The 23,385-nt window shown below is 41.2% G+C and overlaps 1 protein-coding gene across 3 annotated transcripts in view; it reads right to left on the bottom strand.

The window, feature by feature from the left end:
- Positions 1-23,249, bottom strand: part of fkbp5 (FKBP prolyl isomerase 5) — a 43,451-nt gene extending 20,202 nt beyond the window's left edge. The window contains exons 1-3 of one of the 3 annotated variants that reach the window (XM_024427697.2): positions 22,942-23,249; positions 6,735-6,867; positions 5,321-5,465 (exon numbers count right to left, since the gene is read on the bottom strand). In XM_024427697.2, the coding sequence (XP_024283465.1) occupies positions 5,321-5,465; positions 6,735-6,839 (250 nt within the window). In that variant the 5' untranslated portion in view covers positions 6,840-6,867; positions 22,942-23,249. Of the gene's footprint in view, positions 1-5,320; positions 5,466-6,734; positions 6,868-20,515; positions 20,837-22,941 lie in introns of those variants that run through there. The other 2 variants (XM_024427695.2, XM_024427696.2) reach the window with 2 other exon arrangements.
- Positions 23,250-23,385: the final 136 nt, after the last annotated feature.

The raw sequence follows: 23,385 nt of genomic DNA, 5'->3' as shown, positions 1-23,385 counted from the left end.
AAGTTTTGCAAAAACACTTTTTAAATCACATCTAAAATCTATGAATAAAACATCTGAGAACAGTAATATCTTACACAATCTAATCAAATTGTATATGTCGCATGTGTCGAATACAAGTGTAGATTTGCTTAAGCCTTTCCCAACAATGCAGCTAAAAGTAAGAAAATGAATCAATAAAAAAGGAAATAGTAACACAATAAAATAGCATAAAATAATACCATTTTAATATATAATATAATTCTATAATATAATTTATAATATCATTTAAAGTAGAACATTGCGGCCCCACACGCCTGTGGGGAAAACAACCCAAGGTACCTTGGTTATTAATTATAATTATAAATTAAATTGTCCCATTGGCTCACAGCAAAAACCTGACCTTTTTCAAACCAATTTTCTTCTTGTCTGCTTGCTTAAGTCAATTACAAAACTACATGGAGATGTCTTACCTGTGATGAAATGTTTTCCACACGCATTTCGCTACACTCGCATTAACATCTGCTAACCATGTGTATGTGACAAATAAAATTTGATTGATTGATTGATTGATACGTGTAGCTTACTTGGACAACGGGTCCCCACAATTTCCCACTCTTCCACACCAAATAGCATGAAGCCACAGTGCTCTTCTCGCAGGTTCCACTTCCCTACGTGGGGAGCATTGCGAACCGCAAGTTGCCATTTTTGACCTGGCTACATGTACATTGAACAACACAGCAGCCTGTCAGCATGTTTTTTTTATTTCTGTATAACAGAAATCTACGACGAAGGTGGCTCTTTCACAGAGGGGGTCAACGAGAAAGAATGCTTGTTTTCCCAATTTGTGGGCATAGTCGAGGGGAATTCCTTATTATTACATGAATACCAAATGTGACTATAGATCAGATGCTCTTCAAATGCACTCATTAACAATTAATAAATTCATTTAATAAATTCATGACATATACATTTATAAATACGTACAGTGCCTTCAGAAAGTATTCACAACCCCTTGAATTTTTCCATGTTTTGTTGTGTTACAGCCTGAATTTAAAATATAATAAATGTAGTTTCTTTTTTGTCACAGTTGGAAAATGAAAAGCTGAAATGTCTTGAGTTAATAAGTATTCAATCCCCTTTGTTATGGCAAGCCTAAATACGTTCAAGAGTAGAAATTCACTTAACAAGACACATAATAAGATGCATTGACTAGTGTTAAAACATGATTTTTGAATGACTTTCTCATCTCTGTACCCCACACATACAATTATCTGTAAGGTCCCTCAGTCGAACAGTACATTTTAAACACAGATTCAACCACAAAGACCAGGGAGGTTTTCCAATGCCTCGCAAAGAAGGGCACCTATTGGTAGATGGGTAAAATAAAAAAGTAGACATTGAATATCCCTTTGAGCATGGTGAAGTTATTATTTACACTTTGGATGGTATATCAATACACCCAGTCACTACAAAGATACCGCCGTCTTTCCTAACTCATTTGCCAGAGAGGAAGGAAACCGCTCATGGATTTTACCATGAGGCCAATGACAACGTTAAAACAGTTACAGAATGTAATGGCTGTGATAGAACACTGAGGATGGGTCAACAACATTATAGTTACTCCACAATACTAACCTAAATGACCAAATGAATAGAAGGAAGCCTGTAAGAATACAAATGTTTTCAAAACATGTATCCTGATTGCAAGAAGGCACAAAAGTAATATTGAAAAAATTATTGCGTACCACTCTCCATAACCTGCAAATGGTTGTCGAGCAATGTTCAACAAATGTATTTATTTTTTTTGCAAATTTTGCAAAATCCAGGTGTGGATTTTCAGCTGTTAGAGACGTATCCAGAAAGACTCAGAGTTGCAATCGCTACCACAGGCGCTTCTACAAAGTTTTGTCCCGGGTGTGATATGTAAATTCGTTTTTTTCTGTATTTCATTTTCAATAAATTAGCAAAATGTAAAATGTAAAAAAAACAAAAGTTTTCACTTTGTCATTCTGGGATGTTGTGTGTAGATGGGCTTTGAATTCAGGCTGTAACACAACACAATGTGGAATAAGTCTAGTGGTATGAATAACTTCTGAAAGCACTGTATACAAATGGAGAGACAAACCATCAAATCAAATTTTATTGGTCACATACACATGGTTAGCAGATGTTACTGTGAGTGGAGCGAAATGTTTGTGCTTCTAGTTCCAACAGTGGAGTAATACCTAACAAGTAATCTAACAATTCCCCAGCTACCTAATACACACAAATCTAAGCTAAGGATGGAATAAGAATATATACATATAAATATATGGATGAGCGAAGACCGAGCGGCATAGGCAAGATGCAATAGATGGTATAAAAATACAGTGTATATACATATGGGATGAGTAATGCAAGATATGTTAACATTATTAAAGTGACTAGTGATCTATTTATTAGAGTGGCCAATGATTTAAAGTCTGTATGTAGGTAGCAGCCTCTCTGTGTTAGTGACGACTGTTTAACAGTCTGATGGCCTTTAGATAGAAGCTGTTTTTCAATCTCTCGGTCCCAGCTTTGATGCACCTATACTGGCCTCACCTTCTGGGTGGTAAGCGGGGTGAACAGGCAGTGGCTCGGGTGGTTGTTGTCCTTGATGATCTTTTTGGCCATCCTGTGACAACGGGTGCAGTAGGTCTCCTGGAGGGCAGGTAGTTTTCCCCGGGTGATGCGTTGTGCAGACCGCACCACCCTCCTGGAGAGCCCTGCGGCTGTGGCAGTGCAGTTGTCGTACCAGGTGGTGATACAGCCCGACAGGATGCTCTCAATTGTGCATCTGTAAAAGTTTGAGGGTGACAAGCCAAATTTCTTCAGCCTCCTGTGGTTAAAGAGGCGTTGTTGCGCCTTCTTCACCACACTGTCTGTGTGGGTAGACCATTTCAGTTTGTCAGTGATGTGTACGCCAAGGAACTTAAAACTTTCCACCTTCTCCACTGCTGTCCCATCAATGTGGATAGGGTGGTGCTCGCTCTGCTGTTTCCTGAAGTCCACGATCATCTCCTTTATTTTGTTGACATTGAGTGAGAGGTTGTTTTGCTGACACCATACTCTGAGTGCCCTCACCTCCTCCCTATAGGCTGTCTCGTTGTTGGTGATCAAGCCTACTACTGTTGTTTAATCTGCAAACTTGATGATTGAGTTGGAGGAGTGCATGGCCATGCAGTCATGGGTGAACAGGGAGTACAAGAGGGGGCTGAGCACGCACCCTTGTGGGGCCCCAGTGTTGAGGATCAGCGAAGTGGGGGTGGCCCGTCAGCAAGTCCAGGATCCAAATGCACAGGGCGGCGTTGAGACCCAGGGCCTCAAACTTAATGATGAGCTTGGAGGGTACTATGGTGTTGAATGCTGAGCTGTAGTAAATGAACAGCGTTCTTACATACGTAGGTATTCCTCTTGTCCAGATGGGATAAGGCAGTGTGCAGTGTGATGGCGATTGCATCGTCTGTGGATCTATTGGGGCGGTATGCATATTGAAGTTGGTCTAGGGTGGCAGGTAAGGTGTAGGTGATATGATCCTGGACTAGCCTCTCAAAGCACTTCATGATGAGTGCTATGGGGCGATAGTCATTTAGATAAGTTTACCTTTGCCTTCTTGGGTACAGGAACAATGGTGGCCATCTTGAAGCATGTGGGGATAGCAGACTGGGATATGGAGAGATTGAATATGCCCTTAAACACACCAGCCAGCTGTTTTGCGCATGCTCTGAGGACCCGGCTAGGGATGCCGTCTGGGCCGGCAGCCTTGCGAGGGTTAACATGTTTTAAATGTCTTACTCACATCGGCCACGAACAAGGAGAGGGAGAGGCCGCAGTTGCGGGCCATGTCGGTGGCACTGTATTACCCTCAAAGTAGGCAAAGGTGTTTATTTGTCTGGAAGCGAGACGTCAGTGTTCGTGACGTGGCTGGTTTTTCCTTTTTGTAGTCCGTGATTGCCTGTAGACCCTGCCACATACGTCTCGTGTCTGAGCCGTTGAATTGCGACTCCACTTTGGCCCTATACCAACATTTCGCTTGATTTCCTTGCGGAGGGAATAACTACACCGTTTTTATTCGGCCATATTCCCAGTTATCTTTCCATGGTTAAATGTGGTGGTTCACGCTTTCAGTTTTGCGCAAATGCCGCCATCTATCCACATCTCCAATGCACTTCCTTATAAACTGACTCACCGAATCAGCGTACAAATCAATATTATTCTCTGAGGCGATGTCCCAGTCCGCGTGATCAAAAGAATCTTGAAGCGTGGATTCCGATTGGTCAGACCAGAGGTTGAAAACTTTTTGTGACAGGTACATCCTGTTTGAATTTATGCCTATAGACAGGAGAAGTAATATGGAGTCGTGGTCAGATTTGGCAAAAGGAGGGAGGGGGAGAGACTTGTATGCATCGCGGAAGTTAGAGTAACAGTGATCCAGTATTGTGCTACAGTCAATAAATTTGTTTGTTAACTGACGGCTGAAACGGGATCGATTTGACAACAGCCAGTGAAAGTGCAGGGCACCAAATTCAAACAGAAATCTCATAATTAAAATTCCAAAAATCTTTTAGATAAACTTGTTAATCCACCATTGTCTGATTTCAAAAGGCCATGTTGATAGAATTTAGGTAGCCTTGTTCTCAAATTTGCTTTGTTAAAATCCCCAGCTACAATAAATGCAACCTCAGGATATATGGTTTTATATGGTTTAAGGACTAGAAGCGAGGCGACCCTCTCTGTCGGCACCATCATGTCTTTAAAAACCGTTAATAAATTCCTTATAAATAGTCTTGTGAGTTAGACATTTGATTTTTTTCATTTTAGTTATTTAGCAGATGCTTTTATCCAGAGCGACTTACAGTAGAGTGCATCATTTTTTATTTTTTATTCTGGGCCCCCATGGGAATCGAACCCAAAAACCTTGGTGTAGCAAGCGCCATGCCCAACCAACTGAGCCACAATAACGCCGTTATAACTGGTTTATAAGTACATTAGTAGTACATTGCTATGATCAAACACCTTATTCATTATCTTATTAACCTTTAATAAATAATTTAAAATAGTGTTTATAAATACGTAAATAACTATTTAGAGATTGCATATTGACATTTACAAATGTAGGAACAATGATTAATAAATGGCCAACAAACACTTTACAAACTGTTTATAAATGGTTTATTAAGGGACCTTAATATAAAGTTTTACCTGATGTAAAAGCTATGTACATCTGTAGATCCTGATAACGGTCATCTTCAACTAAAAGGTATGGAGATGTACAGAAACGAGTACTGGAAGGAAGAGGCAGACTCAGACTCGAACATACCTTTTCCCAGATTGAAGATGAAGGGTTTCTTGCGGTCCATACTGGAGTCAAACTTCTTCCCATTGAGAAGTTTGCCAGTGTAGTGCACTGCTACCTTGTCCCCGATCATGGGTCTGTCCCCATCCTCTCCCTGTTTTTTCACCACCTGTACAAAGAACAGATGTCAGCCCTAAGATCAGTTCAGCTCAGCATGCTAGTTAGTATTTGTTTTCTATAGCTAGACAGTAGCTAGGTTTCCATCCAATTGGCGAAAGATTTTCATGCAAATATTCTAGAATCCGCATAAAGAAAATATACGTTTCCACCAATTGGATTTATTGCGAATAAAAATCACTGCGTGATGACGTAGTGCCCTCAAAATTACATTTTGCGTAAGTTTTCATGTACCGAATACAAATCTAAAGTTCAATGTGTTTCCATATAATTTTCAACTCTACCGATAGTTTTGTCACAAAAACAGTTGCATTAAATAGCAAATGTGCCTAACGTTGCTCTGGTCTTGGCACATGCTCTCTAGCCAACAGTTCACAGATACAGTGTGGGTAGGCTAGTATACATGATGAGATTATTATGGATAAGAGCAAGAATATTTTTATTTGTCAAATGGTAGTCAAGCATCGATCATCATGTCATCAGAATAAGACCCTTGATATTTATTGGAATGGAGCATCAAGATCACTGTGCACTTTCACACTGAAGTTCATTATTTTACCTATAGCCTAATAAACTGCAAGGTTTCCCGAGTTGTAGTGGGAGGACCACACACCATAGCATCGTGTGACTCCAAATTTACTTTGATATGATTGCCATTATATCAATATTTGTGCATAAAAGCGTTTCCACCACCATTTCTCGTATTACTGATTTTACAGACACAAAAAGATCACACAATGTCAAATTAACAAATTATCTGTCGGCATTCATAAAATTGTACCGAAACGTCCTGTATCCATCACAGCTGTAGTGATTTAAAAAAAATATGATATGACTTTATTCATGTGAAATATTTATCTTTCATGTACCCCTACTAGTATTTTTAATCCTAACGGTATTTCTTGCCGTGCTCTGTTCTTCTTGCCACGTTTAGAGGAGGATGTGCTCAAAACAAAGGAACACTTGAGTGGTGGCAGAATTATGAAAGAAGAGTATCTCTGAAGTCTCTCTGAATAACATGCCAAAGGGAACACATTGTGTGTGTGCTTCAGGCCTGGCTTAAAAGAGGATGACAACAGTAGAACACATCCTAACACTGAATAGATCCCTTTCATAACCAACAACGCATGTTTATGGAATGATAAGCAACACAGAGTATGAAAAGTAGATCTGAATCCTAATAATAATTTGAGCTACGCTCCTTTATGTCAAGTCCGAGTTTGTCCTTTACAGAGGATGGTGGGATGAGGTTAAAGCCTACCTTGCGAACTCCCTCGTCTTTGTTAGGAGTGACGTCAATGCCCTTAACCGCAAAAACCACAGCAGGAGACTGGTCATCCATGGACTGATCCTTATCTGTGGTCATATCTGCACCTGAGAATGCCACTCTAACCCTGCACAAAAGAGTCACACACAAACATTGTTAGAACTGGGATACGCACCAATGTAATAACACACTCACAAAACCCCACCAACACACAAAGTCACCAGTAGAAAGGCCTCTCAGAACCACCTTACTCTCACTTTAAATGTAATCAATGATATTCATATGACCTTTAGGTAGGTACATTCTTAACTATATTATACAGTATCTCTGACATCATGTGAGTCAGGGAATGGCGCTTCTAACATCTCAACTCTGTTTCTTCTTCATTCTGATAAAATGCATGAGCTGACGCACACCCAAAAATGTATGTTGAGGTGCTGACTAACAAAGAATAAACACTGCTCCGTCCCTCTTTGTGAGGCATGCAGCACAGTACGTTCTTGGTAGAATGTTGTCATTGAAGAGCCAAACATGTTTTCTGATGAGGAGCTAGAGAAAGTACCTCAATGGCTGCCTTATCTCCCAGCCCACAGTACATCGTGTTAACTCATAATACATCGTGTTAACTCATAATACATTGTGTTAACTTTCTGCAGTCATACCATCACACTAATGTCAAGACACCAGAAAACGTACACATGTAGCATCTTAATTCGAGTCAGTTTACTACATCAGGAAAATAATCCGGAAGCAACAGGAAATGCAAAATTGTTATGTGGATTATAATTCATTGTAGGAGATGATACCTTTTTTCATAAGGGAAAATCAAGTCTGAAATTTCAAAGTGGAAATTACAAACTCCAGACGCCTTTTTAAACTTCAAATACACTACAAGTTAAAAATATCCTGCATTGCAGGAAAGTTCTCCTGCAACAAGGTGATCAAATTAAGATCTTACATCTGTAGGTCTTCATGTACAGTATCTATGCTGTTTCATTGCAGTATACTATTCCCACATTCACTATTGACAATGCCAAAATGTTAAATTCAATCAAAACTGCAATGTGGTAAGCGATTTACACAGTAACTGTTTTTCTTCCATGGCAAAATAAAAATATTTTTGTTCCTACTTCATTCTGAAAACTGGCCCTTGATGAATGAAATATGAGAGATGATGGTGCAACAGTGCAGTCAATCTTTGTGATGCTGCACAGTGCGTTCTGGGACACCGTTGAAGAGCCAAAAGAGCTTTCTGATGATGAGCTAACATATAATATTATCCTGATGTCTTTCAATGCAGCCTTCATGAGTTGTCTCTCAAACCACAATACATCATGTTAACTCATGGAATTTGTTGCTGTCGTACCATAATACTAGCATCAACTGTGCAGTGCACATAGTTTAGAACTAACTGTAAAAACTCCTCACATTAATTGAATGAAAAATCCCACACACAAAAAAAGACAGGGGGGTGGGTGTGCTACGCCAGAGCCTGTTGCATCTTTAGAGATAAGATACAACTTAATTTTCCCCTCAGGGCAATAAGATTAGGGCCTGGTCCCATGCCTTAGGACATAAGAAAATTAGGTAGACGCAATCAGGGTTAAAGTCATCATCATTCATCTTTCATCAACTCCAGATTTGAGTTCAGTCCACCATGATGCTATGTGACTACCTAAAGAACGCTATGGTATTAAAATGCTGCTTTGCTGTCATATTTGCCAAGTTAACGTGTATTGTGTTAATGTTTGATTTTGGAATGTCTATATCTGTTTATAGCTTTAGCCTGCCCATGAACTAGGGCTGGCCGATATGATGATATATATTGTGTGACGATAGAGCATAATATGAAACGATAAAAAAACATATATCGTTTATTTCGTTGTGTTGAAAAATCACTCTTTACAGCAATATTTTTCCTCAATTGGACGATGCTTTTCGTGCCGTGTGGAAGGAAATTTGTAACACAAACAAACATGGCGGAGAGTGAACGGGACACAGAGCATGGAGACACGGAGCTCGTACCTAAAAGAGGGGCTACTTTGGCGCATGGACGTGGTTTGGGTATGAAAAGTCTGACACGGACCAGTAAACCGTCCTTTGCAAAATATGCCGCAGGCCGGTCCAGACAACAGGCTCAAACACCACTAACCTCTTACCACCTACTCAAGAATCATGTTAAACAGTACGGAGAGAGTCTATGGATGAGACCCAAAAAAGTACAGTCGAGTGCTCAAAACAAACCCCAGACTCAGACGTTGCAAGAGGCTTTTGCCCGCGACACACCATATGGCAAAGAATCAAAGATGGAAGGAGATAACAGCTGCCGTTACAACTTAAGTCTGCAAAGACATGGCCCTAATTTACACGGTCAAGAAACGGGGGTTTTGTGAGTTGATGCTAACACTTGAACCAAGGTACCAAATGCAAATTGATATGTGACGCATTTTAACCAGGTAGGCCAGTTGAGAACAAGTTCTCATTTACAACTGCAACCTGGCCAAGATAAAGCAAAGCAGTGTGACAAAAACAACAACACAGAGTTACACATGGGATAAACAAATGTACAGTCAATAACACAAATAAAAAATCTGTGTGTGCAAATGAAGTAAGGAGGTAAGGCAATAAATGTGCAAGTATAAATACTGGTGTGCAAAAGTGCAGAAAAACAAAAAAAAATATGGGCATGAGGTAGGTAGTTGGTTGGATGGGCTATTTACAGATGGGCTGTGTACAGCTGCAGCGATCGGTAAGCTGCTCTAACAGCTGACGCTTAAAGTTAGTGAGGAGGATATAAGTCTCCAACTTCTGTGATTTTTGCAATTCGTTCCAGTCATTGGCAGCAGAGAACTGGAAGGAAAGGCAGCCAAAGTAGGTGTTGGCTTTGGGGATGATGTAACGGCTCTCCTCTTCGTCTGATGATGAGGAATAGGAATCATCGGACCAACACGCAGCGTGGTAAGTGTTCATAGTAAATGTAATTAATTAAACTGAACACTGAATGACAAAAAACAACAAAGAGAGTGAACGACACGAAACAGTCCTGTAAGGTGAAAAAACACAAAACAGGAAACAACTACCCACAAACACAGGTGGGAACAGGCTACCTAAGTATGGTTCTCAATCAGAGACAATGATTGACAGCTGCCTCTGATTGGGAACCATACCAGGCCAAACACATAGAAATACAACACACAGAACAAAACATAGATTGCCCACCCCAACTCACACCCTGACCAAACCAAAATAGAGACATAAAAAAGGAACTAAGGTCAGGACATGACAGATGACCAGTGAAAAATACCTGCTGGAGCGCATGCTACTGGTGGGTGTTGCTATGGTGACAAGTGAGCTGAGATAAGGTGGAGCTTTACCTAGCAAAGACTTATAGATGCCCTGGAGCCAGTGGGTTTGGCGACAAATATGTAGCGAGGACCAGCCAACGAGAGCATACAGGTCGCATTGGTGGGTAGTATATGGGGCTTTGGTTACAAAACGAATGGCACTGTGATAGCAAATTGAATGCAGTCTGAGTAGAGTGTTGGAGGCTATTTTGTAAATGACATCGCCGAAGTCAAGGATCAGCAGGATAGTCAGTTTTACGAGGGTATGTTTGGCAGCATGAGTGTTGAAGGCTTTGTTGCGAAATAGGAAGCCAATTCTAGATTTAATTCTGGATTGGAGATGCTTAATGTGAGTCTGGAAGGCGAGTTTACAGTCTAGCCAGACACCTAGGTATTTATAGTCAGGCGGGCAGGTGCAGGCAGCGATCGGTTGAAGAGCATACATTTTGTTTTACTAGCAGTTGGAGGCCACGGAAGGAGTGTTGTATGGCATTGAAGCTCATTTGGAGTTTTGTTAACAGTGTCCAAAGAGGGGCCAGATGTATACAGGTGTTGTCTGTGTAGAGGTGGTTCAACAAATCACCCGCAGCAAGAGCGACATCATTGATATATACAGAAAAGAAAGAGTCGGCCCGAGAATTGAACCCTGTGACACCCCCATAGAGACTGCCAGAGGTCCGGACAAAAGGCCTTCCGATTTGATACACTGAACTCTATCTGAGAAATAGTTAGTGAACCAGGCGAGGCAGTCATTAGAGAAACCAAGTCTGTTGAGTCTGCCGATAACAATACGGGTGAAAGAACACGGTCGAAAGCCTTGGCCAGGTTGATGAAGACGGCTGCACAATACTGTCTTTTATCGATGGCAGTTATGATATCGTTTAGGACCTTGAGCGTGGCTGAGGTACACCCTTGACCAGCTCGGAAACCAGATTGCATTGCAGGGAAGTTACGGTGGGATTTGAAATGGTTGGTGATCTGTTTATTCACTTGGCCTTCGAAGACTTTGGAAAGGCAGGGCAGGATGGATATAGGTCTGTAACAATTTGGGTCTAGAGTGTCTCCCCCTTTGAAGAGGGGGATGACCGCGGCCGCTTTCCAATCTTTAGGGATCTCAGACGATATGAAAGAGAAGTTGAACAGACTAGTAATAGGGGTTGCAACAATGTCGGCAGATCATTTTAGAAAGAGAGGGTCCAGATTGTCTATTCCAGCTGATTTGTAGGGATCCAGATTTCGCAGCTTTTTCCAAACATCAGCTGTCTGGATTTGGGTGAAGGAGAAGCAGGGGGGGCTTGGGCCAGTTGCTGCGGGGGGTGTGGAGCTGTTGGCCGGGGTAGGGGTAGCCAGGTGGAAAGCATGGCCAGCCGTAGAGAAATGCTTATTGAAATTCTCAATTGTCGTGGATTTATCAGTGGTGACAGTGTTTCCTAGTCTCAGTGCAGTGGGCAGCTGGGAGGAGATACTCTTATTCTCCATGGACTTTACAGTGTCCCAAAACTTTTTGGAATTAGTGCTGCAGGATGCAAATTTCTGTTTGAAAAAGCTAGCCTTTGCTTTCCTAACTGACTGTGTGTATTGGTCCCTGACTTCCCTGAAAAGTTGCATATCACGGGGACTATTCGAAGCGAGTGCAGTATGCTTATTTAAGAGGGAGAGGAAAGCACTTTTAAAGAACAACCAGGCATCCTCTACTGACAAGATGGAGTCAATATCCTTTCAGGATACCCGGGCCAGGTTGATTAGAAAGGCCTGCTCGCAGAAGTGTTTTAGGGAGCGTTTGACAGTGATGAGGGGTAGTCGTTTGACCATGGACCCATAATGGACGCAGGCAATGAGGCAGTGATCGCTGAGATCCTGGTTGAAAACAGCAGAGGTGTATTTAGAGGGCAAGTTGGTCAGGATGATATCTATGAGGGTGCCCATGTTTACGGATTTGGGGTTGTACCTGGTAGGTTCCTTGATAATTTGTGTGAGATTGAGGGCATCTAGCTTAGATTGTAGGACGTTGTAGGATGTTAAGCATATCCCAATTTAAGTCACCTAGCAGTACGAACTCTGACGATAGATGGGGGGCAATCAATTCACATAGTGTCCAGGGCACAGCTGTTAGCTGAGGGGGTCTATAACAAGCGGCAACAGTGAGGGACTTATTTCTAGAGAGATGGATCTTTAAAAGTAGAAGCTCGAACTGTTTAGGCATAGACCTGGATAGTATGACAGAACTCTGCAGGATCTCTCTACAGTAGATTGCAATTCCACCCCCTTTAGCAGTTCTGTCTTGATGGGGATGTAAATTTCAGAATTTTTGGTGGCCTTCCTAAGCCAGGATTCAGACATGGCTAGGACATCAGGGTTGGCGGAGTGTGCTAAAGCAAACTTCGGGAGGAGGCTTCTGATGTTAACATGCATGAACCCAAGGCTTTTACGGTTGCGGAAGGCAACAAATGAGAGCGCCTGGGGACACACAGGGCCAGGGTTAGCCTCTACATCACCAGAGGAACAGAGGAGGAGTATGATGAGGGTACAGCTAAAGGCTCTAAGAACTGGTTGTCTAGTGCTTTGGGAACAGAGAATAAAAGGAGCAGATTTCTGGGCGTGGTAGGATAGATTCGGGGCATAGTGTACAGACAAGGGTATGGTAGGGTGTGAGTACAGTGGGGGTAAACCTAGGCATTGAGTCACGATGAGAGAGGTTGTATCTCTGGAGGTGCCAGTTAAGCTAGGTGCGGTCTCCGCATGTGTGGGGGGTGGGACAAGGGAACTCTCTGAGGGCATGTTGAGCAGGACTAGGGTCTCCGCAGTAAAATAAAACAATGAGAGCTGCCCTAAACAATGGTATATGATGCATATTGACATGTTAATTGATGTCAATTAGCCTATCAGAAACTTCTTAAGCCATGATATAATTTTCTGTAATTTTCCAAGTTGTTTAAAGGCACAGTCAATTTAGTCTATGTAAACCTCTGACCCACTGGAATTGTGATACAGTGAATTATGAGTGAAATAATCGGTCTGTAAACAGTTGTTGGAAAAATGACTTATATCATGCACAAAGTAGATGTCCTAACAGACTTGCCAAAACTATTATTTGTTAACAAGAAATTTGTGGAGTGGTTGAAAAACGAGTTGGAATGACTCCAATCTAAGTGTATGTACACTTTAGACTTAAACTGATATATGTACATATACAAACTCATCAAAAAAAGTAATGTCCTCTCACTGTCACCTGTGTTTAAGTTAAGCAAACTTAACATGTGTAAATATTTGTATGAACATAACAGCATTCAAGAACTGAGACAAACTGAACATGTTCCACAGACATGTGACTAAAAGAAATGGAATAATGTGTCCCTGAACAAAGGGGGGGTCAAAATCGAAAGTAACAGTATCTGGTGTGACCATCAGCTGCATTAAGTAATGCAGTGCATCTCCTCCTCATGGACTGCCCCAGATTTGCCAGTTCTTACTGTGAGATGTTACCCCACTCTTCCACCTACCTGCAAGTTCCCTGACATTTCTGGAGGGAATGGCCCTGGCCCTAGCCCTCACCCTCCGATCCAACATATCCCAGACGTGCTCAATGAGATTGAGATCCGGGCTCGTCGCTGGCCATGGCAGAACACTGACATTTCTGTCTTGCGGGAAATCACGCACAGTACAAGCAATATGGCTGGTGGCATTGTCTTGCTGGAGGGTCATATCAGGATGAGCCTGCAGGAAGAGTACCACATGAGGGAGGAGGATGTCTTCCCTATAACGCACACCGCCCCAGACCATGACAGACCCTCCAACCCCAAATTGATCCTGCTCCAGAGTACAGGCCTCGGTGTAAAGCTCATTCCTTTGACGATAAACGCAAATCCGACCATCACCCTGGTGAGACAAAACCGCAACTCGTCAGTGAAGAGCACTTTTTGCCAGTCCTGTCGGGTCCAGCGACGGTGGGTTTGTGCCCATGGGCGATGTCGTTGCCGGTGATGTCTGGTGAGGACCTGCCTTACAACAGGCCTACCACCCCTCAGTCCAGCCTCTCTCAGCCTTTTGCGGACAGGCCTGAGCACTGATGGAGGGATTGTGCATTCCTGGTGTAACTCGGGCAGTTACAGCGATGAGACCAAAGCGTAGCGTGATGAGAATAAATCTTCTTTAATGAAACGAAGAAACTTAAACAAACTTACAAAAACAACAAAACGAACGTGAAGCTATAATAATTGTGCTGACAAAGGCAACTAAACATAGACAATAACCCATGAAATACCCAAGGAATATGGCTGCCTAAATATGGTTCCAATCAGAGACAACGATAAACAGTTGCCTCTAATTGAGAACCAATCTAGGCAACCATAGACATACATAACACCTAGACTAGTAAACACCCATACACATACAAAACCCCTAGACAGGAACAAAAACACATACATCACCCATGTCACACCCTGACCTAACCAAAATAATAAAGAAAACAAAGAATACTAAGGTCAGAGCGTGACAGTTACTCATGTTTTGTATTGTCATTAGCACATATACATGATCCCAATTTAAGCTCCAAGATGCAGGCAATTAGAAAAAACAAAAACATTTACAGTGCTGATTTATTGGCGCATTGAACCATGTCGTGCATCGTAGTTCAAAAAAACTCCATGGATAGTGGTAAAACATGAAATCATATCTGACTTCCGACATCGTTATGCACCTTCGCCATTCACTACCTACACTTTCCCCTTGGCCCTAAACCTTTAATATATCTCGATCTGAAGAGTCTAGATAGGTACTGTATACGCAGTGTGGTGGTGGAGCTTCCACCATATTGCTTAAACCTTACAAATCTGGAAACATTGAATGGTTAGAACCAAGGGAAAGAGAGCAAATTGGGAGCAGCTGACACAGTTGATCTGTTGGCCCTCTAGATACCCAGTGACCTACTTGCTTCACTGCTGGTCTGGACAATCCATACCAGACATGATGAACTAAGTTCAAGGCATTTTCCGGTACTTTCATATACTTTTTAGCAAGTAATTCTTAAAGTAGTGCTCACGAGCCAAAAGTGGTCCCTGAAAAATGCGTACTACGTCACATATGTGCAGGTATGTGCACCACGTAATTGCTCTCGCTCTCTTGCTCTCCTGTGTGTGCATCTTGCTAGCTGTCACTCAAATGACGAGGGGCCGAAGCTCATTGGAGGAAACGCTAGTTGCTAGCGGTCTGGAAAATGTAGGGGAAATGGTGCTGCACAGCTTCCAGAAAACAGTCACTTTCAGACTAGGGATTTCGTGGATAGTTGAGGTAAAACAATAATTCTGCTCACATATTATGCATGTATAAACTACACATTGACACATCCAGCCCAAAGTGGGAGGATTAAAAAATAGATACTAGTCGCCAAAGTACTGTAACATGTCTTTAAATGGCTTTCTACTAATCATTGTGGTCCATCTCTCCTCCATCTCTTCCACCCCTCTACAACCAACCCCCTCCTCTGAAACATCTTCTCTGCCTCTTTCTTTACCCCTCGCTCACACATTACCCTTCCACTCTTCCTGATCAAATCAAAGTTTGTCACCTACACAATTTTGCAGATGTTATGGCAGGTGCAGCGAAATGCAATATAATAACAATACACCCATAATCCCAAAATGTTTAATTAAAAATAAAAAGAGAGAAATAAATTAAGGCATATATATATATATATATACACACATACAAACATAAAACCAAGGACACACCAACTCATTCAAGGGTTTTTCTTTATTTTTACTAGTGTCTACATTGTAAAATAATATTTAAGACATCAAAACTATGAAATAACACATATGGAATCATGTATTAACCAAAAAAAGTGTTAAACAAATCAAACTATATTTGAGATTCTTCAAAGTAGTCACCCTTTGCCTTGATGACAGCTTTGCACACTCTTGGCATTCTCTCAACCAGCTTCATGAGGAATGCTTTTCCAACAGTCTTGAAGGATTTCCCACATATGCTGAGCACTTGTTGGCTTCTTATCCTTCCCTCTGCCATCCAACTCATCCCAAACCATCTCAATTGGGTTGAGGTCGTGTGATTGTGGAGGCCATGTCATCTGATGCAGCACTCCATCACTCTCCTTCTTGGTCAAATAGCTCTTACATAGACTGGAAGTGTGTTTTTGGTCATTGTCCTGTTGAAAAACAAATTATAGTCCCATTAAGCGCAAACCAGATGGGATGGCGTATCACTGCTGTGGTAGTCATGCTGGTTAAGTGTGTCTTGAATTCTAAATAAATCACAGTGTCACCATCAAACATCCATCATCCATCGTGCACCATTGCGTGCCATTGTGCATACATTTATTTTGTCCCTCCACACTATCTCCTCCCTGCTTCACGGTGGGAACCACACATGTGGAAATCCTCCGTTCAACTACTCTGCATCTCACAGACACTGCAGTTGAAACCAAAAATCTCAAATTTGGACTCATCATACCAAAGGACAGATTTCCACCGGTCTAATGTCCATTGCTTCTGTTTCTTGGCCCAAGCAAGTCTCTTCTTATTATTGGTGTCCTTTAGCACTGGTTTCTCTACAGCAATTTGACCATGAAGGCCTGATTCACGCAGTCTCATCTGAAAAGTTGATGTTGAGATGTGTCTGTTACTTGAACTCGGTGAAGCATTTATTTAGGCTGCAATCTGAGGTGCAGTTAACTCTAATGAACTTATCCTCTGCAGCAGAGGTAACTCTGGGTCTTCCTTTCCTGTTGCGGTCCTCATGAAAGCTAGTTTCATCATAGCACTTGATGGTTTTTGTGACTGCAGTTGAAGAAACTTTCAAAGTTCTTGAAATTTTTCAGATGGACTGACCTTTATAGGACTTATCTTCTGTATACCACCCTTACCTTGTCACAACACAACTGATTGGCTCAAACGCATTAAGGAAAGAAATTCCACAAATAGAATTTTAACAAGGCACACCTGTTAATTGAAATGCATTCCAGGTGACTACCTCATGAAGCTGGTTGAGAGAATACCAAGATGTGTTATTTCATAGTTTTGATTAGTGATGCACCGATATTACATTTTTGGCAGATACCGATATCCTAAATTTTCCTTGCCAAATAAAACGAAACAGACATTTAAAACATTTGCGGCCTTTTAGGCATTCTAGTACAATTAAATAGTTAACACACACGTACACAGCGGTCTAAGGCACTGCATCTCAGTGCACGAGGCATCACTACAGTCCTTGATTAGAATCCAGGCTGTTTCACATCCAGCTGTGATTGGGAGTCCCATAGGGAGGCGCACAATTGGCCCAGCATCGTCCGGCTTTGGCCGGGGTAGGCCGTCATTGTAAATAAGAATTTGTTCTTAACTGACTTGCCTAGTTAAATAAAGGTTACACGCACACACACACACACCACTGACCAAAAGTTATTTTGTTGACATTTACGTGTCTCCCCATTACCTGTAAAATATAATCAAAAACTAATTCTTTCACTTACTTGCTGTGCTGTTTCGTTTTTAATTTGTTCAGTCATTTCATTCTCAACCATGATTTCTATGGAACGCCGTTTGGGTCTTTGCGTGTCAAAAAATATACTATTTAACACTATTTGACGTGTCAATTAAGCTTGTTGACCAATCAGGACCTGAATATGACATAATAATTTAACACGTTCATTCATTTTTTACGTAGTTATTACACATTGATTACACTATCACTCGTATTTCATATGTCACAACGATTCATCGATACATATGCTATGATGCTGGTAAAGTTGTCTCGCGCACCTCCAGTGCTGGTCATAAAAAAAAGCTAGCTAGCTCATGGACGCAAACAATGTTCTTCCCCAAAAACATAGCAAAACGACAATCTGCTTCAGTAGGTATAGTTGGCTAGCTAACTATATTGCTAGGTGTCATCTAAAATTACCATAATTTATAACACGGAACCCAAACCGGCTGCGCGCGTGCACCATTGCGTGCCATTGTGTATACATTTATTTTGTCCCTCTACATCCAACGCGATCACGACACGCAGGTTAAAATATCAAAACAAACTCTGAACCAATTACATTAATTTGGGAACAGGTCGAAAAGCATTAAACATTTATGGCAATTTAGCTAGTTAGCTTGCACTTGCTAGCTAATTTGTCCTATTTAGCTAGCTTGCTGTTGCTAGCTAATTTGTCCTGGGATATATACATTGAGTTGTTATTTTACCCGAAATGTACAAGGTCCTCTACTCTGACAATTAATCCACACATAAAACGGTCAACCGAATCGTTTCTAGTCATCTCTCCTCCTTCCAGGCTTTTTCATCTTTGAACTTATATGGTGATTGGCATCTAAACTTTCATAGTATTACTACACCGACAGGCAACACAGTTAGTCTTTCAAATCACGCACGTGGGTATAACCAATGAGGAGATGGCACGTGGGTACCTGCTTATATAAACCAATGAGGAGATGGGAGAGGCAGGACTTGCAGCGCGATCTGAGTCAGAAATAGAAAGGAGTTCTATTTTAGCCCTTGGCAACGCAGACACTCGTTGACGCGAGCGAGCAGTGTGGTCAGCCTGTAAGACAGTTCTTATTTGATTAATGGTGGTCGGACCCAACCATGTGACGCTAGCCACAATAAGGATTAGCCACAAGTGACTAAGGTTAGCCTTCAAAATAAAAGTATGGCATAATTCTACTATTTATATTAATTTGCATCACTGTCAATGACATGCTTTTATTTTGAAGGCAAACAACAAATTCCACTATTATACATAATCTTTATTGTAGCTAGCTTCACAACACACAACCAGGTCCGGTCGAGCATCACTAGCTAGATGAAGCTAGCTGGCTACTTATAAAGTTAGCTTTGGTCAACAGGGTTAAGTAGCTGGCTAGCTATTTATTTTCATGAACTGAAGTTCAATTTCAATAGGCGAACAACAAGTGGAAACCTGGCAAATACTTAAAAGGATTCCTAAAATCATTGCTAAGAATAATGAAAATGACTGCAGTTTCTACTGGTCATTGTTTTCAGGCTGGTTGTATTGGTGCTAGCTAGGTACCAAGCTAAAGCTATCTACCCCAGAAGTTGCGGTCGAACAAATTATGCTTTATTACCAACGCAGTATTGAAAACGCATAGTTCGTGGCCGGTGTTTGCAGACTTTTTTGTGCAGATTTGACAGTGCTACTGTATCTTTTGCACATCAGCTTTGACATTGATTTTGCACATCGGCGTTAAACTAGACATCGGCCGATACCGATGTTGGCATTTTTAGCTAATATCGTCTGATTACGATATGTTCACTGATATATCGTGCATCCCTAGTTTTGATGTCTTCACTATTATTCTACAATGTAGACAATTGTAAAAATAAAGAAAAAGTCTTGAATGAGTAGGTGTGTCCAAACTTTTGACTGGTACATATGTGAATGGTGTGTATAGACAGTATGTACAGTATATGAATAGAAAAGGTATGTACAGCAGTAGTTATATAGGACGAACCATGACTACAATTCAGTATATACATATAAAGTGGTAAAACAGTATGCAAACATTATTATAGTGACAGGGGTTCAATGACTCTGTAAGGCAGCAGTCTCTAAGGTGCAGGATTGAGTACCGGATGGTAGCCGGCTAGTGATAGTGTCTCAGGTTCAGGGAAGGGTACTGGGCAGTGGCCGGCTAGTGATGACTGTTTAACAGTCTGATGGCCTGGAGATAGAAGCTGTTTATCAATCTCTCGTCAGTCCCAGCTTTGATGCATCTATACTGTCTCAGCCTTCTAGATGGTAGCGGGGTAAACAGGCAATGGCTCAGGTGGAGAGTACCTATTGGTATACTGGTGCATATTGTACAGAGGTATTTGTGAGCTCGCACACACACACACAGGAGGCTTGTGGGAGGAGCTATAGGAGGACGGGCTCATTGTAATGTCTGGAATGGAATTCATGGAATGGTATCAAACAGATCAAACATATGGAAACCGCATTTGACTACGTTCCATTTATTCCATTTCAGACATTACAATGAGCCCATCCTCCTATAGCTTCTTCCACCTGCCTCCACTGACACGCACTCTCGCTCTCATACACACATACTCTCACACACATTTGATGCTTAATTTAGATCTGTAAGAATCTCACATTTGTTCCCGCATACAGTATGTCAGAATGATATAGGGAGCCTGTGATCACTTGTCATTGTTAACATAAACAACAATAACCATAGTAATAAATCTTCAAATTATTATTGTTTTCTGTGACTCTGTCTTTCCTCATATGGATATCACTTCTAAGAAATGTTGGAACGGAACATCATGTTCTGGGAGCTGTAAATGTATAGTTTCCACATTGACAGAGCCAAATGCATAAACACACACACAACTAACATGTAAGAACAATTAGTTGATTTAATGATCTAGTAATATAATTATGAAATAAACCTGTGTAATAGCCTGTATGACTCTATGTCCATCTCTGTCTGTCCACCTCTGTCGATCTCTGTTTGTGTCCACCTGCGCAGTAGTGTGTGTTTCCATCTGTGTGGGTAAGTCTGTCTATGTGTCTGTGTGCCTGTGTGTCTGTGTGTCTGTGTGTGCTTGTGTGTGTGCGTGCGTGTGTGTCTGTGTGTGTGGTTTTACTATCCTTGTGGGAACCAGAAATTAGTCAAACAAGGACAATTCTGTTGTGTGGGAATATTTTCCCAGTACCCACAAGGAAAAAGGCTATTTTAGGTTTAGGGGTTAGGTTTAGGTTTACAATTCAGGTTAGTGTTAGAGGTTAGGTTCAGGGTTAAGGTCAGGTTTAAGGTTGTGTGTGTGTGTGTGTGTGTGTGTGTGTGTGTGTGTGTGTGTGTGAACACGATGACTCTTCCATTCCAAATTCCTGGCACAATCTGATGGTGTTCACCAATCTGAAACCCACTCAGTCACAACACAGCATCGGTGGCGATATCCAAATAGGCTCCCCGCAACACAAATAGAGACTAACACACATTCAGTCTTCTTTTAATGGGGGAAATGCAGGGATTGACGCAGATGTACTAAAAAATCTATTATTTTAATTTCTGAAATGTCAAATCTGAGTTTGGAAGGCGTTAAAATGTTTGGTAACACAGGCTACGGAACATTAATAGCGGAATGTAAATGTTATTAATTATGTACCACAGTATTTAATCCAAACATCATTCATTCGGAATCCTTGTGAATTTGTCTTTAAGTTCATATTTATGATGAAGAAATATAAACCATCTTGGTATGTTATTATCAATGTAAGTTACAGCTGTGTTACAGCCGGTAGTGCGTTAGTTCGTCTCGTAGCCCTTGCCTGCAGTCAAATGACCTAGTGGCCTCATGGGTGGAATGTTATTTTTTTCATAATTAATCAACTTTTTATTTTATTTTTATCCAGTGTTTCTATGTCAAACAATGTTGTTATATTTCTGTATTCTGTGATGTATATAAAGTGTAATATTGGGATGCAAACTCAAAATGTAATACATTTCAACTCTATCTGACATGGTGCATGTCTTTTTTTAAGCCCTTAACCATGTGTGAGGTGTATACTTTTGTTTCAAAGTAGATTTGTTTAAGAATCAAGAAACACTCTGTGTGACCCTGATTTAGTACACTGCAGTAAAAGGTTATTCAGAGAGAGTGGAACAGAGACCCTGTGGATAAATGCACGGACAGAACACAACAAAGCAGAGAACATTCAGTCCTGAGAGCTCGAGCAGCACAGTCACTACACAGATGCATACTGTGCCTCCAAGCTCTCTATCACAAATCAATGCTACAGACTAATCCACATATAAACATGCAGTAAACCATTGTGTGGCCAAGCAGACCTTGGGAGGAAACCTTGGTCTGATAATAGAGGGTACAGTATGTACACCTAATCCCCCACACATAACAAGCCTTGAACTGTGCTGCAATAAATGCTTTGGTTGCCTTCAACCTGCAACCTTATCCAGCAATCACAATGCAAAGGAAATGACAGATTAACATATTTAACAGTGTCCTAGTTTTCTATCCGTTTTGCCCAGTCTTCCAGTCAGTAATTAGACTGAAACAATGATTGGATAAAATCATACTGTTTTTAACAATAGTCACACCTATTGTACTATGCTTCACTGCATAAGCAACAGTTCTGGAGAAACATGTTGAATAAATGTAAACATCTAGCATACAAAGTCTGCTATATTGCTATTTCTTAAACTATATGTAATAAGCCTATAATAAGAAATAGGGCTAAATATTCATTTTAGGTCAATTATAGATTTTCCTTGAATTAAATAGAAATTGTAATTGATATATTATTCTCTCTCGCTGTGTGTGTGTGTGTGTGTGTGTGTGTGTGTGTGTGTGTGTGTGTGTGTGTGTGTGTGTGTGTGTGTGTGTGTGTGAAGAGAGTGAGAAAGAAAGAAAAATCATGAACAGAGTAAATCGGTTATAATAGCATTGGATTACAGCCTTCAATGGATGTAAATTCATCTCACTCGCATTAAAAACATTGACACGTGATAAATGAAGGACTAGAACATGAGCATGAGATCTAGCCTACATGTATCTGGAAAAGAACCATAGAACAGAACTTAATTGCACTGAACACTGATTCTACACATTAGCCAAATTACCGGAATCATATGTTTTAAAAACTGCACTTATTAAAAACATATTGCTTATTATCTACTTTTTCATCTTATTCTGAGGCTACAATTGTATATACAACACTAGGCTACAATTGTATACAATGTAACTCAATACTCATTGGTCTCGCTAGATAAAATATGCCCAATAAAGCCATTCAGAAGACAGCAAACCAGTTATCCTATGTCCATACAAGACAAAGAAATAAAGCTATAACTTACCTATTTATCTTTTGTCTTTTCTCTCTTTTGATTGCTCGTGTGCTGCTTTTGTGCTAACTTCAGCCGGTATATCACCGCTAGCTCTGCAATGCAAGTAAGCACGCTATGCTGCTGATTTCAAACCCGCCCTCTCATAACAAAACAGGGTACTGAATGTTCTGCCGGCAGTTGTTTACACTCAAAACCCCCGACATTAGTGAAGATCAAAACGCGAGTGTGAGCCCTAAGGAGAGGAGAATTGAAATTACACTAGGAAGAAGGCGGAGGGAACTACGAGGGGAGGGCGGTTTAGTGTAAAAAATACGAACAGGCCTTGGAAAGTAGCCAGAAAGTAACACAATGTTCCGGTAGTACTGAAGCTGCGCTCTGATGAGGACACACTGTTCTAGCAGACACCCTGACCCTGTAACCCGTTCTGTTCCGAGCGCCGCCGCAGCTCGCGCA

Source organism: Oncorhynchus tshawytscha, linkage group LG07 (genome assembly GCF_018296145.1).
Source record: "Oncorhynchus tshawytscha isolate Ot180627B linkage group LG07, Otsh_v2.0, whole genome shotgun sequence".
NCBI classification, from domain to species: domain Eukaryota; kingdom Metazoa; phylum Chordata; class Actinopteri; order Salmoniformes; family Salmonidae; genus Oncorhynchus; species Oncorhynchus tshawytscha.
Note: the sequence above shows the minus strand (reverse complement) of the source record. Positions and strands in the feature narration are given on the sequence as shown.